The sequence below is a fragment of the Portunus trituberculatus genome, chromosome 31 (assembly GCF_017591435.1).
Source record: "Portunus trituberculatus isolate SZX2019 chromosome 31, ASM1759143v1, whole genome shotgun sequence".
Classification (NCBI taxonomy): Eukaryota; Metazoa; Arthropoda; class Malacostraca; order Decapoda; family Portunidae; genus Portunus; species Portunus trituberculatus.
Window position 1 is genome coordinate 13,049,410 of NC_059285.1, and position 16,868 is coordinate 13,066,277.

At 44.2% G+C, this 16,868-nt stretch overlaps 1 protein-coding gene and 1 long non-coding RNA gene across 2 annotated transcripts in view; both read right to left on the bottom strand.

Annotated features, from left to right (window-relative positions):
* Window positions 1–688: 688 nt before the first annotated feature.
* LOC123511669 lies at window positions 689–8,999 on the bottom strand. The gene is made up of 3 exons (XR_006676907.1): window positions 8,787–8,999; window positions 3,767–3,896; window positions 689–3,198 (listed from the first exon to the last, which is right to left on the bottom strand). It is a non-coding gene; the product is annotated as an uncharacterized LOC123511669 (long non-coding RNA).
* Window positions 9,000–9,365: 366 nt separating this feature from the next.
* LOC123511399 (pikachurin-like) overlaps window positions 9,366–16,868 on the bottom strand; it is a 153,594-nt gene continuing 146,091 nt past the window's right edge. The window contains exons 13-15 of the mRNA XM_045267243.1: window positions 16,512–16,772; window positions 15,898–16,001; window positions 9,366–15,394 (exon numbers count right to left, since the gene is read on the bottom strand). Coding sequence (XP_045123178.1) covers window positions 15,255–15,394; window positions 15,898–16,001; window positions 16,512–16,772 — 505 coding nt within the window. The 3' untranslated portion in view covers window positions 9,366–15,254. The remainder of the gene's footprint in view (window positions 15,395–15,897; window positions 16,002–16,511; window positions 16,773–16,868) is intronic.

Sequence of the window (16,868 nt, forward strand, 5' to 3'; positions counted from 1 at the left end):
CCCAACATCGTTTTATGAATAAATACTAACTCGCTCACTAGGAAACCTCAGAACCAACCTTGAGCACATTTAGGTAGAAAGCAATACATTCAGAAATTGTAATTTATTGTATTACAACAAAAATCACAACACCATCATGGCCGATGATACAAATGTGTTGCAAAGACCCAAAAATTAATGCTGAAACTCCAAGAAAAAACACTCAAACCAAATTAGAGATGCTGGAAAGCTAAAAAACAAAAAAAAAAAAAAAAAAAAAAAAAATGAACTCCTAAAAATGCCCAAAAAACCCTCAATGCCTAAAAATGGTAATAAATCCCCTCAAAAGCTCTGGGAAAAATACCTAAAAAACGCGAGAAAACGCGAAAAATCCCCTCAGAACGCCTCCAAATACCTAAAAAACGCGAAAAATCCCCCTCAAAACGCCTCCAAAATGTGTACTAAGTCGAAAATACTCCGAAGAGTCTCCGGAGACGAGGCACATGAATGTGAGGCTGAAAATAAGATGAACAGCGTCCAGTCCATTGACTTTATTCAAAAAAATTTTGTCTACAAAAAAATTATCTATACAATTTTTCATGTAAAGCATTTGGGAACATTTTTTATTACAAAAGTCTAGGGACAACTTTCAACTTATACAATTTTCATCACAAAAGTAATTTTCATCATCACAAAGTCTTTCAACTTATACAACTTTCATCACAATTTTCATCACAAAAGTCTAGGGGCAACTTTCAACTTAGTACAATTTTCATCACAAAATTCTTTCAACTTACACAATTTTTATCACAAAACTTTAGGGGCAACTTTCAACTTACATAATTTAGTACAGTTTTCATCATTTTCAAATTAGTACAATTTTTCATGTAAAGCAATTGGGGAATATTTTATTATAAATATCTAAGAGCAACTTTCACCATTGTACAATTTTTAATAATTTCACAAGGTTAAAATTGTGTGGAGGCAGCATGTAATCCCCTGTGGCACTGTATGGTCATCTTCAATATCACAAAATACAGACCCTCACTCTGGATTCTAACAAGATATTGCTCTCAGTTCTAAAAAATGGAGAAGATGATTGGCTATACATATTGTCAATTTAAACATTCTCAGCCTAAATCACTCAAAAATGTATGTATAAACAATTACACACATTTCTTTCCTAAGTGTCATTTACATAAAGGAATAACTACTACATTTGGCCACAACAGCTGCAGTAAGACCTTGCAGTGATGACTGTGACCCTCCATCTGTGGGAAGTGCAATGCTTCATGTTTGTGGTGTGGACCAGTAAGCACAGAGCGCAAGGCTTGGAACAGACTGAAGAGAACACACTGAGGTGGATGTGTGAGTGTGCTGGGAGAGATGGCTCAAGTAGTAAGCAGGCTGACAGAGACTGACTCAACTAGATGAAGGTGATAAACAAAGGCCAGGTTAAGAACTTCAAGCAAGTCTTCATAAGGCAAGATCTCTTCTAAGTAAATTTTCTATATCATAAATTTCATAAACTATTACTCATTCTAGCTAAATGAATGGGTACATGAAACTAAACGACTTGATGTACACGTAAGAACATAATACAATGGGGGAAGCTGCAAGAGGCTGTCAGGCCTACATATGGCAGTCCCTGTACAAGCAAAGCTACTTAATTCCACCCAACATCCCCACCCATATATTGATCTAACCTTCTTTTAAAGCTTCCTATTGACTCAGCATGAACAACGTGATTACTGAGTCCGTTCCATTCATCAACCACTCTGTGAGAACCAGTTCCTTCCCATTTCTTTCTTAAACCTTAATCTTTGAAGCTTCAACCCATTATTTCTGGTTCTATCCTGGCTACTGATCCTAAGAACTTTGCTCCTGTCTCTTTTGTTATTATAACCCCTATACCACTTCCATACTTCTATCAGGTCCCCTCTTAACCTAAGGAATGCAAATTTGAATTCTCAGTTCTCATTTAGTAGACAATGTCCCTCATCCCTTGCATCTTTTTAGACATTCTCCTTTGCACTGACTCCAATAGACCTATATCTTTCCTATAATGTGGGGACCAGAACCATACCGCATAATCTAGATGCAGTCTGACCAGCGTCAAATATAATCTTAATATCACTTTAGGACTTCTGCTTCTAACACTCCTAAAAATTAATCCTATGGTCTGACCATTTTATGAAGATTGGTTAGACGTTGACTTTTTTTAGGATTTCCCGGCTTGCGGCGCTGCCAAACCTTGTGCTGGGCAAATTATGGGATTAGAGCCTATGTGTCAATGAGAACCTTGCTTCCCACACACCACCTCTCTCTCTCTACATATAGAATTTACATTTCATGCAAATATATTTCTATCAGAGATCTATACTTACTTATAAATTACTAAAATTTGCAAAAATAATCTGCCTGTCAGTTAGTCAAGCTGCTCTCTCTCTCTCTCTCTCTCTCTCTCTCTCTCTCTCTCTCATCCTGGCTGGTAGTGGGAGAGGAATTGACCCATGGATTAACACGGTCACTTTTACCTGTGACCTCACTCGGTCACCCAGAGGGTCGTGACAACACTCGGAGGAAATGTTGCCAAGTATTGTTGTGTTTGCTAAAACAATGCAAAATATATTTAAAAATAAACAAGAATTATTCTAACTTGCCTTTTTAGAGCATCAAAATGTATATGTACCACAACACCATTCAGTTATGAAGTATTAAGTACCTGACTTGAGGTGCATATTGGTACAGGTGTGACACCGCCGCAGGTCGGGAAATCTCCGAAAACTCAACACCTAAACCATCTTCATAAAATTGTCAGACCATAGTATCCTATTTACATTGTTTCTAGTCTCTATGCATTGCTTTCTTAGATCAGGATCAGAGCTAACTACAACTCATAAATCTTTCTCATACTCTGAACCTACCAGGGTCTTGTTGTCTATTGTAATGTACCTATTGGGTGGATCTCCTCTATCTATGCAAAGTACTTTGCTTGTTAATGTTGACAGAGGTGAACACTGAACACACTGCCAGGTCATGAAATACTGTGGCTGAAACTCTGTGTACTTCCTACACCTTCACAAAACACAAAGAAATCTTGAAACAATGATGGTGGGAATGTTTACAGCATCCTCCATCCTCGCCACACTCTGTACTCTGTCTTGCACTTGCCACAGGTGTCTTAGCAGGCGTGTGTCCTGCTGGATGTCCAAAAGCCTGTAAGAAAAAGAAAATAATCAAAAAGTGCTTCACAAGGAGGCAGAAAAGTGCAGAGGAGGAGGAGGAGGAAAGCACTGAGATGGAAGAGGAATTCAAGAAAGGAAGCAAACAGACTTGGTGTTCCTATTAGGGGAAAATAAATGGTGGTGGTGTGTCAGACATGCGTGACATGGGAGAGGATGAGACAGTGGAGCACGTGAAGGTGGAGCGAGTGAATATGCCGGTGACAGGAGTGAGATGATGCAAGTGGTGCTGAAGGAATTGGGGAACGTGAGGGTGGAGGAAAGGTGAAAGGAATGGATGCCTGGTGTCTATGCTGGGACTGTGTGAAGAAAGGAGTTCCTGGAGAGAATGTGACATACTTCATGTAGGAATTAGTAGATCTCTTATAAGTAACTTTGGTATATCATAAACTTATGAACAATTATTCATTGTAGCTAAATGAATGGGCACATGAAATTAAATGACTTGATGCACACAGAGGTGAACACTTTGTCAGGTCATGAAATCTATAAATAAAATGACATACAATCCTAGGGCTGAAACAATGTGCACTGCCACCTACTCCTTCTAAAGAGAAATCTTGAAGCAATGATGGTGGGAATGTTCACAGCATCCTCCATCCTCACCACACTGTCTTGCACTTGCCACAGGTGTATCAGCAGGCGTGTGTGCTTCTGTTCACCTCCAAAAGTCTGCAAAAAAAAAAAAAAAAAAAAAAAAAAATAATTTAAAAAGTACTTCAGAAGGACACAGAAAAGTGCAGAGGAGGAGGAAAGCATTGAGATGGAAGAGGGATTCAAGAAAGGAAGCAAACAGACTCAGTGTTCCTATTAGGGGGAAAATAAGTGCTGTGTGATGCAGTGATGTCAGCTGCTCATCAAGGCTGCATAGAGAGAGGGGAAACTTGTACACCTATCCCTCCCCCCCTAAACAAAGGTACAAGGCAAGGAGACTAAGAGGGAAGGCAGTAATGGAAGTGATGGGGGTGTTGATGGTATAAGACAAGGAGACTAAGAGGGAAGGCAGTAATGGAAGTGATGGGGGTGTTGATGGTACAAGGCAAGGAGACTAAGAGGGAAGGCAGTAATGGAAGTGATGGGGGTTGTGATGGGGAAAAAGCGTGGTGTTATCACAGGGGAGGACAGAGACCATTTCCTTCATTTCCAGTAGAGTGGTGAGTGGAGTGAGAGAGAGAGAGAGAGAGAGAGAGAGAGAGAGAGAGAGAGAGAGAGAGAGAGAGATACGCACCCCCCCACGCGCACACATCCCCACACACACACACACACACACACACACGCCCGGTAGCTCAGTGGTTAGAGCGCTGGCTTCACAAGCCAGAGGACCGGGGTTCGATTCCCCGGCCGGGTGGAGATATTTGGGTGTCTCTCCTTTCACGTGTAGGTGCTGTTCACCTAGCAGTGAGTAGGTTCGGGATGTAAATCGAGGAGTTGTGACCTTGTTGTCCCGGTGAGTGGTGTGTGCCTGGTCCGAAGATCGGAAACAATGAGCTCTGAGCTCGTTCCGTAGGGTAACGTCTGGCTGTCTCGTCAGAGACTGCAGCAGATCAAACAGTGAATCACACCAGGCACACACACACACGCACCCGCAAGACACGCCCGGTAGCTCAGTGGTTAGAGCGCTGGCTTCACAAGCCAGAGGACCGGGGTTCGATTCCCCGGCCGGGTGGAGATATTTGGGTGTGTCTCCTTTCACGTGTGGTGGTGAGTAGGTACGGGATGTAAATCGAGGAGTTGTGACCTTGTTGTCCCGGTGTGTGGTGTGTGCCTGGTCTCAGGCCTATCCGAAGATCGGAAATAATGGGCTCTGAGCTCGTTCCGTAGGGTAACGTCTGGCTGTCTCGTCAGACTGCAGCAGATCAAACAGTGAAACAGTGAAACGCACACACACGGGGCTAGGAGGGATTGGCGGGTCAGGGGCGCCAGGGATGCCTTGGTGGTGGTGGTGGTGGTGGTGCTGCTGCTGCTGCTGCTGCTGCTGCTGCTGTGTGTGTGTAATTCATCAGGCGACCGTGGTGAATTGCACACAGTAGCAGCAGCAGCAGCAGCACCACCACCACCACCACCACCACCACCACCAAGGAATCCCTGGCGCTCCGGCCCGCCAACCCCCGCCAGCCCCGCCCCTTCACCCTGTAACCAGGTGATTTAGGGTGGTTTTCCAGTGTTTTGCAGGTGTTTGCAGGTGTTTTAAGGACTCGCTGTGTTGGAGGAATGTGGGAGGGGGGAGGGGAAATGGAGGAGGTGAGAAAAGATGCAAAAAACTACTTCGATTCTACAACACGATTTTTTCTCGTTTATTGTTGGAGTTTGCATTGTTTTTGTGTTTTGTTTATTGATAGGAATGTAAATCAAGTTTTAATCCGTAATAAAATCGTGTCTAGCTATGATTTTTGTTTCTCGTTAAAATAACACTTTCGTCATTCAATAATTTAACCATTTTTTTAATAAGCACGCCTAGGATTGTTTTGGTGCCTGATATAAGACTTAAAGAATATGAAAAACTTGACCCAAGCAATAATATTCCATAATATTTAGTCTAACTATTTGCATTTTCAAATTGGAAAATTTTAACGGTACCAAAATAGAAAACAAAAATCTATATACGACGAGGAATGTGTTTTTTCTTTATTTGGCTGGAAAGCAAAATTTTTTCTTATTCAGAAAATGTAACCTAATGTAGTGTGGCTGTGCTTTCCTTCTCGATGTGAAGAAGTGTTTGTGGAGCCGTTAGCGTGATATAAACACCGTTCGTTGGACATCACTATGTAAACAATACAATCGGTAACGCTTTTATATTTTGGTTATTAGTTAAAGTATTTGTTGCGTCTAAAACTGTAGTGCATTCCAGTCTGGGAGCCTTTTTTCTTCTCGCGATTTTTAAAATAATTTACGTACGTAAATATTGGACCACAGGAGCACCTCTGCTGTGCCTTCCCCCGGGTAAGTCCACCAGTGATCGCCTGCACTCCCCTTGTGTTTCCTGACCTAGAGAGTAAAGCAAAACCAGAATCAACCGCCAGATAAATAAATAGATAGATGGAAAGCCCATTATTGTGTTAAATAAGGCGATGGTTATGTATACCCCCGTTCAGACCGCCCGGCGCCTACCATGAACCAAACCAAGACCCCGCCCCACCAGCCACCGTCCCTCCCTGTGTCAACTCGCCAACATCTTCAATTTTCAGTGTTTCCTGGGTATTCCCTGCTGTTTTCCACCTGAAATGTTTAAAGTGGTAGTGATAGGAGGAAGAAATGAGGAATAGAAGCGAGTGAGGGAGTGTAGTAGTAATACCAGCAGCAGCAACATTATTATCGTTGTGTGTGTGTGTGTGTGTGTGTGTGTATTTACCTATTTGTGTATTACAGGGCCCGAACTAAGCTCTCTGTGACCTGTCTCCTTGTCCATTCCTGTCATATCTCTCTTTCATCTGATTGACAAACACCGCGTCAACGACATCACTGCTCAGTTTATTCCACTTATCAATGCTACGATGCGGGAAACTGTATTTTCTCGCGTCATTTAGACAGATGTCCTTTATTAGCTTTTTTCCATGTCCTCGGAGATGATTACTTGTGGTCACCTTTATCAACTCTGTCTCTGTCTCTGTCTCTCTCTCTCTCTCTCTCTCTCTCTCTCTCTGTGTGTGTGTGTGTGTGTGTGTGTGTGTGTGTGTGTGTGTGTGTGTGTGTGTGTGTCTTCGGATAGGCCTCTCTCTCTCTGTGTGTGTGTGTGTGTGTGTGTGTGTGTGTGTGTGTGTGTGTGTGTGTGTGTGTGTGTGTGTAATTCACTGTTTGATCTGCTGCAGTCTCTGACGAGACAGCCAGACGTTACCCTACGGAACGAGCTCAGAGCTCATTATTTTCCGATCTTCGGATAGGCCTGAGACCAGGCACACACCACACACCGGGACAACAAGGTCACAACTCCTCGACTTACATCCCGTACCTACTCACTGCTAGGTGAACAGGGGCTACACGTGAAAGGAGACACACCCAAATATCTTCACCCTGCCGGGGAATTGAACCCCGGTCCTCTGGCTTGTGAAGCCAGCGCTCTAACCACTGAGCTACCGTGTGTGTGTGTGTGTGTGTGTGTGTGTGTGTGTGTGTGTGTGTGTGTGTGTGTGTTATATGAACAAGGAAGAGGTCATCATCACTCTGTGGTGTCTCGCTAGAACTGAGCTGTGACACTCTGGCTGCCGATGATGTCAGTTTTGTCACTGTCGGGCCGGGCCGGACAGACCTTATCACCGTGTGTGGCGCGCATCCACACCCTCTCTGTCAATTTTAAACTGTGGATATATATATATATATATATATATATATATATATATATATATATATATATATATATATATATATATATATATATATATATGAAGGGAAAGCTGGCCAAGAGGAATATAAAAAGTGAAATAATAAAAAAAAAGCCCACTTAGTTGTTAGTCCTTCATGTACAGTAGTCATGTATGGAGTGGATGCTACCAGCCTTCCCTTCGTCGCATGACTGGCCTCACGTTGCGCGCCAGTCTTTTCTTTTTAACCTGCGTTGATATAGACGTCAGTTTGGATTATTGTTTGCTTGTCTGTGGCCTGGTCACCTTGTTACTGAGGCAAAGGTGAATAAACAACTTTTTTTTTTTATTGATTTACACCTTTTCCAATATCATGTCAGGTGTTAGTGAAGATGTCCGGAATTTTTAGAGTTAATATATGGCAACTTTATCTTAAATGCTAATTATTCACTTCTAATTGGCCAAACGGTAGTCAGTTGCGTCGCCTTCCTGGATAGCGGGTCGGAACAGACCAATCGCGCCTCACGCTGACGGTCAAATGATAGTGAGCTACGAGCATCAGGACGGTCTCCTGAGAATATCTTTGTGGTGACGGTCACCGTAGACCAAAGTATAAAATGGCTGCTATGAAAAAGGGCTTTTAAGATCTAAGTGGCGGAAAGCTACGATGTTTTAAACATCCGACCGGCCCCAGCCTGGCTCAGGAGTAACTCTGATCACGTGTAGCATCAAGCAGTGGCGTAGTGAAAATTAAATTTACATGAGAGGCGAAACCTGGACATGCCGCCCCCAACAGTAACAAAAATGTGAGATTAGGTATAATATACATATATATATATATATATATACATACACACACACACACACATATATATATATATATATATATATATATATATATATATATATATATATATATATATATATATATATATATATATATATATATATATATATATATATACATATAAACAAACTGCATGAACTTTAAATCAATGTTTAGTGCACCTTCTGTTTTGCAAAGTCTAAGATAATGGTCTGAACATCAATACTTTCAGTAGCCTCGCCTCCACCCCGTCACTACGCCATTGGACACTGGCATCAAGATGCGTTATTACCACTCACCGATCGAGCGACCCCCCTCCCCACACACACACACACACACACACTACTTATGTTGATATTACCACCATCACCATTTCCGTCTTCACTGTGTTGATTTCCTGAGAAGAACGGATAGCAAAGCGCTGAGAGAGGCGCCACTCACCCAGATCACCCTGCAGGTCACGGCGCGGTGCTCCGGTAGTTTGTTTGTTGGCCCGGGAGTCCAAGGCACTTGGCAGCACCCACGCCTTCCTCACCACCCACCAGGAAAAGTTTGAGTAAAATATCATCACTGGCAGCCAATGGCAGGGCGTAGCAACACAAAAAGAATGCGGAATTAAACAAACTTCACACCCAACGACGACGAACACACACAGAGACACTGACTGACTGACAAGTGACTGGCTGGCTGGCTGGCTGGCGACGCGCAGCCGCTCATTGGCGCATTTTTTAACTTGAGACTGATTGTCTATTCTCCTGTGGGTTGCTCGATAATTGGGTGCCTGTGGAAATTAAGGAATGTGAACTGTGGAATCTACTTTTTACATTTCAATTTCTCCCTAAATCCGCAGTTCTCTATTTTGCGAGGCGCCTTGATGCTGGAAGGCTGAAGCTTCCACATCATCACATGCAGGCACTGAACACTGGGCAGGACTGGGGAGGAAATCCTTCGACAGTAAGCTCCCAAAAGTTTACCATTATCAGGTTAATGACGAAAGGAGAGACAGAAACACGAGGAGGATAAAATGGCACAGGATTTATTTCTGTTGCTGTACAGTGAGTGTGGAGTGCCTGGTGGTGCTACTCCCTTGGGGAGGGAGGCAGCAAGTCTGCAGGCGAGGGTGTAACGTACGCAAACAAACAATTTGATTCTTCGGACAAAAATGGTAATACTAATGACTTTGGCTCATATTCAGAAACTCTTTGCAACCCAATCACGACTGACAGAGACCACAGAGAGGATTAGCGCGGTTCTCAAGAGTGTTTTTCCTGTTAATAATGTAGAAATCTTGTTAATCTGTCACTAGAATCATAAAAAAGCACTCGTGAAAATCCGACTAACTTCAACAATGTATATAGCCTTCTGAAAGTAGTGGAGTTAGGAAGCTGAAGGGTTTAAGAATATGGTCCTTTCCCCGCTCACACTCACAGATGCAGGGAAGGGGCGGTGGAGGGCAGCCAGACACCCCTTGGCCCTGCAGCTGGTGGCGAGGAGGCGTGGTGAGGCGTTACTCAAGTGGTGGTGAGAGTTACGGTGAGTCTGTCCCATTCACCTCTTGGCTAATGGGAAGAGAGAAAAGTTTGTATCTAAATTTTACACTTAGTCATTGTTTCTTTCTGTCAGAGAGTAACTTCGTAATTTTTGTTTAAAGGGATGTAAGGGGGTATAAAAATTTAGGTACATTAATATAATCTTTCATATAGCGACCATTTTGTGTGTGTTGTGGGTAGATGAAAAAGGAGTTTATGTGTTAAAGTTTCTACAATATTTTTTTTTCTTTTCAGGTGAACTTTATTAAATTTTTATTCTATTTTTATTCAAGAGTGGATACGAGATGTGCTTATAAATTTGGATTGATTTTAAGAACTTTTAGGCGACTTTTTAAGGAACAGGTGGCAGAAAAAAGTACGTGTCCAGTTATACAATGTCATCTTTCCTGTGACTTTGCGAGCGTTTTGAAATTGGAGAGAGAGAGACAGATATACAAATTTCTGTATAGACTAGCCAGGCATGGGTATTAGCAGAGAAACAGCCAGTGTGTGGCAAGATAATACTTCCAACACCACCACTGTCTTCCACCTTCACCCAACAAATGGTCATCACCGTGAGTAAAAAACATCTTAATGAAATTGCCTATTTACTGTATAGGCAAGGCCGGATGAGGGTGTGGCAGGGGAAGCAGCCTATGTGGGGCAGTGCAATGCCTTCATCCTGACCGCTTCCCTCTGCCTCCACCCACCGAGTGGTCATCACCGCGAGTACAAAACGTGACAATTGTCATGTACTGTATTTGATGGTTCGAGACACTTTTTGCTCTTAACAGGAAATTATGTAATGAGTGATGCATAAGGAACTTCAAAAGGGTGTATACACTTCTTTTATTTTAATAGGAAGTAATGTAATGTTTACTCATAATACATATGAATCTGAAATCATCTCTTATCTTGTGAATAATTTTTAAGAATATCAACCAAAAAATAATTTATCCATCTCTTTTGTCTTTTGTCTGAACTGTGGTGCATCTAACAGGCCATCGAATGCAGTGCATGCAAACGTTCGCTCATCACACGACCAAAAGAAAGGCTCCATGCATCTCGTTAAACGGGAACGACATTAATTCTCGGGACGTGTGTGTGTGTGTGTGAAAAGCAACTGTACCGCAGCCGTCTGGTGCCAGGACAGTGACACAGAGTATAGAGACAGACCGACAGACATTTTTGTGAATAAATTGCACAAAAAAAAAAAAAAAAAAAAAAAAAAAACTTGGTGCTTCATCTGTGTGCTGCGTAATGAGGTGGTGATCACGCAGCAGAAAATGTCCATGTGTGTGAGTGTGGACTATGGAGGTGGAAGGCATATAATTCTGTCGCATCTCTCTCGCGCTGTGTTGAGCGTTGAGCTAGTGGTGTTCAAGGACTATAGCTTTACACACGCGAGTCCCTTTCTTTCCTAGTCGAATTGACTACCTCATGCTTTCTTTCTTTATGATCATTTTCATGGAATTTAACTTTGTGTGTGTGTGTGTGTGTGTGTGTGTGTGTGTGTGTGTGTGTGTGTGTGTGTGTGTGTCAATGTAACGTATAACATCATCATTCTTTTGAGATTACAATACAAATATTTCCACTCTATGATGAGTTTTTTGGAACGTAACATTTTCATAAGTAGAGGCATTAGTGTGTGTGTGTGTGTGTGTGTGTGTGTGTTTTAGAATCCCCAACATTCTTGCCCTGAGCATTAGCAATGATGGACTAGACAGGTATAGTAACACACCAAAGACCAAACACTGGCATTAAGCCAGTAACATTTTCGACGCCGCCATGACGCGTGGCTCGGCGTGTCGCTGCCGCGGTGGCTCAACGTTGAACGTTATGGGAGAGGTGGCAACCTGGCAACCATGCACAAGTATCTCCTCGTGGGCATAATATATTGCTCTCTGATATGTATAGAGTTTTTGTTATTAGCACAAAGAGTGGTGGTGTGTGGCGAGTGTGGTGCAGCGCCTGGTGTGGGTCACAACACGGGGCCACGACTCACACAGGACGCAACACGTGCCACAGGAGCTGCGTCTCTCGCTGTCAGGTAAGGTTTGTGTCTTTCTTGTGTGTGAACTGCTTTGTGGATGTTCACACTTGTATGAGAGGAATGGGTTCTCACTGGACAGTATTCCTCTTTGGGTTTCCTGGCAGTAGCTACACTGGGAGGAAGTGGACAGATTCAGCAGCACAGGTCAGCACAGTGGACGCCACGTGTGCTGCCTGGAGCGCCGCACTGGGTCAGTCTGAACAACACACGTACACTATGACATGGGATGCCAGCTCCCAAGGGGATAACAGACTCGCCCTCAGTGGTTCAGTGGTGACTAGATGGGGTGGTGTGTGCTTGGAAACAGGTGATTGGGAGGCAGTGTGTGCGTGAGTGTGCTCTGCAGGACGTGTCGGCAGGCATGTGGAGTACCGTGTGCCGCTACACAGAACCAATGCTTCACCAACACAATACTTGTTGCTTCACGCAGACCTAAGACAGAACAACGCCGGGCAGGGCCTTGCCGTGCCTTCCTAGTTACATAAGTAAGATAAAAACAAATATATAGGCACTATTTTCTTGATTAAACCACTAAGTAGTAGTATTAGTAGTAGTATAGTAATAGTACATAGTAATATCAGTGTTATTATTACTATTACAAAATGATATGTTGATTGTTAGACAAGGATTGCTTTGGGAACTTCACTTCACGTTTGCTTTTCTTGGTACAGTTTTCCGAGTATTCAGTCTGGGGGAGGAGTGACGCAGCAGAGGCGGAGGCAAAGCTGCTTTGCTGCTGCGAGTACAGAGAGAGAGAGAGAGAGAGAGAGAGAGAGAGAGAGAGAGAGAGAGAGAGAGAGAGAGAGAGTATGGGGGTGAATGAGGAAGATAATAAATTTACACACACTGACAATTACCTTCAAAGGACATATATTTAAGTCATAATCACATGTTCACTAACGCTCTATGTAGCAATTAAAATTAAGGATATATATATACTTTTCTTTTTTTTTTTTTTGCAGGTGTGTCCTTATAGAGGCTTTATGTACAGAGTTACCCTGAAGGAGCAGCATTCCACCTCCTCCCACACCTGCTGCCCCCCACAGGTGTGTCCGGTGGGGGGCGGGGGGTGTGGCTCGCTTGCTGTCCAGTGGAACGTGTCCTAACTCAACCACTATGGACAAGGGCACACGTTTCCTAGTGGTCATTTTTAAATTTTTTAATGTTTTTTATTATTTTTATGATTACTGTCAATTAACACTATGGACAAGGATGCACATCTTTTCTCTTTCTCTGTAGTAGTAGTAGTAGTAATAGTGGTGGTAGTGGTGGTGGTGGTGGTGGTGAGGTGATTAGTGGTGAGGTGATGAGTGTTGTAGTAATAGTAGTGGTTGTAGTGGTGGTGGTGGTGGTGGTGGTAGTGGTAGTCAGTATGGGTGTAATGCTCTCATGTGTATATGTGTGTGTGTGTTTGTGTTTGTGTGTGTGTGTGTATGTGTGTGTGTGTGTATGTGTGTGTCACGGGCAGAGGAGCTCACTACACGAACACACACACACAAACATGCACATACACATACACATACACATACACATGCATACACACAGACACACAGTCATGAGTAGTAATCTTTGCTTGAATCTCAAATTATGTAAAGATATTTCTCTTTGACAATCAAAAGAACAAAAATTGAGTCAACTGATTCCACTGTGACTTTCTCTACTAAGTGTGATAATAATATTGTTATTATTGTTATTATTTATGAGTTATAGAGCCACAAGCTTACATACACATATATACACACATGTAAGCATTTATACACACAGTTGCACACACTCAAACAGACGCACACATGCACAAGGTACACATGAGGTGCACAGCGACTGTACGCGTGTGTGTGGTGGCTGCCAGATGCGTCCACACCAATCTGTAGGTCTGTGGGATACAAAACTGTGTGTGTGTGTGTGTGTGTGTGTGTGTGTGTGGTGTGTGGGTGTGTTGTATATAGGTGGGTGGGTGTGTGTGGTGTGGTGTGTACACTTCAGGTTGCTATAACTATCTATATGACTTGGTGTGGTGTGGTGTAGTATGGTGTGGTATGGTGTGGTGTGGTGTGGTGTGGTGTGGTGTAGTTTGGTGTAGTGTGGTATGGTGTGGTGTAGTGTAATATGGTGTGTTGTGGTGTGGTGGTGTGGTGTATACACTTCAGGTTGCTATAACCTTCTATATACTGGTGTGGTGGTATGGTGTGGTGTGACACACACACACACACACACACACACACACACACACACACACACACACACACACACACACACACACACACACCTGCAGGTCTAGGTACTGACAGGACTACGTGTCACTACAAACCAACATAAGACAAAACAAGGACGTGAGTTTGTACAACAAATGTAACCAATAATATTGATAATAGTAATAATTGTTGGCCCTAACATTCAAGGAACACAAGACTCCCAGACTCAGCCTTGTGCTGCTAAGACACACGGACACACGAAGCCTGACGCTGCTGCTGCTGCTGCTGCCGCCGCTGCCGCTGCCTTGCCGGGAGCAGCTGTGCTAAAGTAATCTAAGCTTCTCCACGCTTTCCTGTTGGCGAGGGCCGGAGAGTCCTCACCTTCATGATACACAGCTAAGTTATTATTACTATGAGATGTATTAAGGTTACTGGGTCAGCTATGTGCATCTCCCTGCGCACTGTGGCTGGGCTGGGGACATGCCCTCCTCCTCCTCCTCCTCCTCCTGCTGTTGCTGCTGCTGCTGTGGGGTGTGTGGCATAGTTCCTTCCAGGGGCAGAGTCCAGCTGGGGTGATGGGGTCTGTCCACCAAGACTGGCACAAGTTACAGTACAGAGTCTGTAGCTGCAGCTCCTTCCTCTGCTCTAACATGTCACCTGCAAGTGTTTTCATACTCTTTCTTTTTAAACATGATCTTCGTAAATGCAGTATGTTTTCAACATATTGTTGGCAACTCAATTTGAGGCAACATACTTTTGTGCTGGTTTGAGGAAGTTTTACATAATAAACTCCCTTCACTTCCATGTTCTCAGTGTTCACTTGCTGGAGTTTTGTTTATCACAACTGTAAGGTTTTTGGAAAGTTATTTTACTGTCAATCTTTTTTTCCAGAGATGTTTTGGTCATCCTCCACAGCCTCCATCCTCCCAGGGCTACATTTCCTTCCCTGCGGACCTGATATCCACCGCCACTTCTTCCCACTGCTGCTGCTGCTGCTGCTGCTCCTCTACAGCCACAAGCTCTCCTGCATCCCCCTGCCTCCCCACAGCCCCCTCCTGCCCCCAGCCTGGAGGCTGCTGCCATCACCACCACTGCCACCGCTGTCGCTGCCGCCCCAGTCTGATCCGGTCGGGGGTCAGCAGTAGTCGATGTTCTGGCCGGCGGCAGCTTGCGTGATGAGGTCTACGTGGTAGTCAGTGGCCAGGGTGAGGTCCGCCACACAGCCGCGCAGGCCGGGCATGCTGCTGCTGCTCCTTGGGGCCACCTCACGGCCGCCTGCCGGGGGAAGGAAAGTGGTGAGATGGCCTGGCGTGTCAATGTCTATTGTCATTATTACCTTGGTTTAAATGGAGCTCTTAATATAAAAGCAATTAGAGAATTAGTCATACTTTTATTTTAATTCAATTTAATGATACAAAAATTAAATAGATTTTTAATGATGGAACTGTGCATCCCTTCCCATCACTCACCTGCTGCCTGTCTTCTCATTCACCACAGGAGTGACTCTATACATATACACCAGGTTTCTATAAGCACCTGACTATTACTATTATAATTACTATATTTAACCACTTCCCTCCTTCATCACTACTACCACTCTCAGTCCTTTCTCACCCTTCCTCATTCCCTCTTCTCCTCCTCCTTCTCCTCCTGCTCCTGCTCCTGCTCCTGCTTCTGCTCCTCCTCCTACTCTAAACTATTCCCCTTCTATATCACCACTCCCAGCACTCTCCCTCCCTGCCACACCCACACCAACACCCTCCTCTGCCCTGCCTTACCTATGAACAGTGCTGAGTCAAGGTTCAGCTGCACCAAGTCCCCGGGAGCAAGCACCACGCCAACCTCACCGCCGTCCACCCACACCCGTGCCTCTCGCTCGTACCTGTGGTGGTGAAGGGAAGGGGTAGTGAGGAGGGTGAGCAGGGCAGCCATCTAGGGCTGTGTGTGTGTGTGTGTGTGTGTGTGTGTGTGTGTGTGTGTGTGTGTGTGTGTGTGTGTGTGTGTGTGTGTGTGTATTGTAATGTTATGTGGAGTATTTTGTCACCACACTAACACATATAAACTGCCATTGCCTAATGGTAGTAGTGGTGGTGGTGGTGGTGGTGGTGGTAATTTCCTTCTTTTTCATCTTTAACCCTTCAGTACCATGATGCATTTTTTCATATTCACTCTGCTTACTATTTGGCAATTTTATACAGCTTCAGAAAATTATGTGGGGTATTAAAATAGTGTAAAATCTGGCCATTAATCTTCTGACCTCCACAAACCCTTCCTAACATAAATAAAATGGTCTAATCTTAACCAAATCTCAAGGTAAAAATGTGTCCTAGTACTGAAGGGGTTAGGTCTATATATCTGACAACACTATTCTCTCTCTCTCTCTCTCTCTCACCTGCTGAGCCTGACGGTGTGCCACTGGCCGTCGTCCAGCCTGCCGGTGTTGTTGTAGGTCAGGTGTGCGAATCCAGAGCCCAGGTTGTAGGAGAGGGAAAGGTGGCCGTCCTGCAGCCCCAGAGTGAGGGAGTCCCCAGGAGGTGGCCCCAGCAGACCCCCCAGGCTGCCGGTGATGCGCCCCTCCCCTGCCCACATCAGCAGGCCGTCCGGCGCCTCTGACCGGAACCGCAGCCACAGGTGAAGCTTGTCCCCAGAGACTCTGTGAGGGGGAAGGGTGTCAGAATGGGGGAATATTGGGGGGTGAGGGTCATTTGTGTTGTGCTGAGGGAGTTGCAGAGAGATTAAGTCTTTGAAG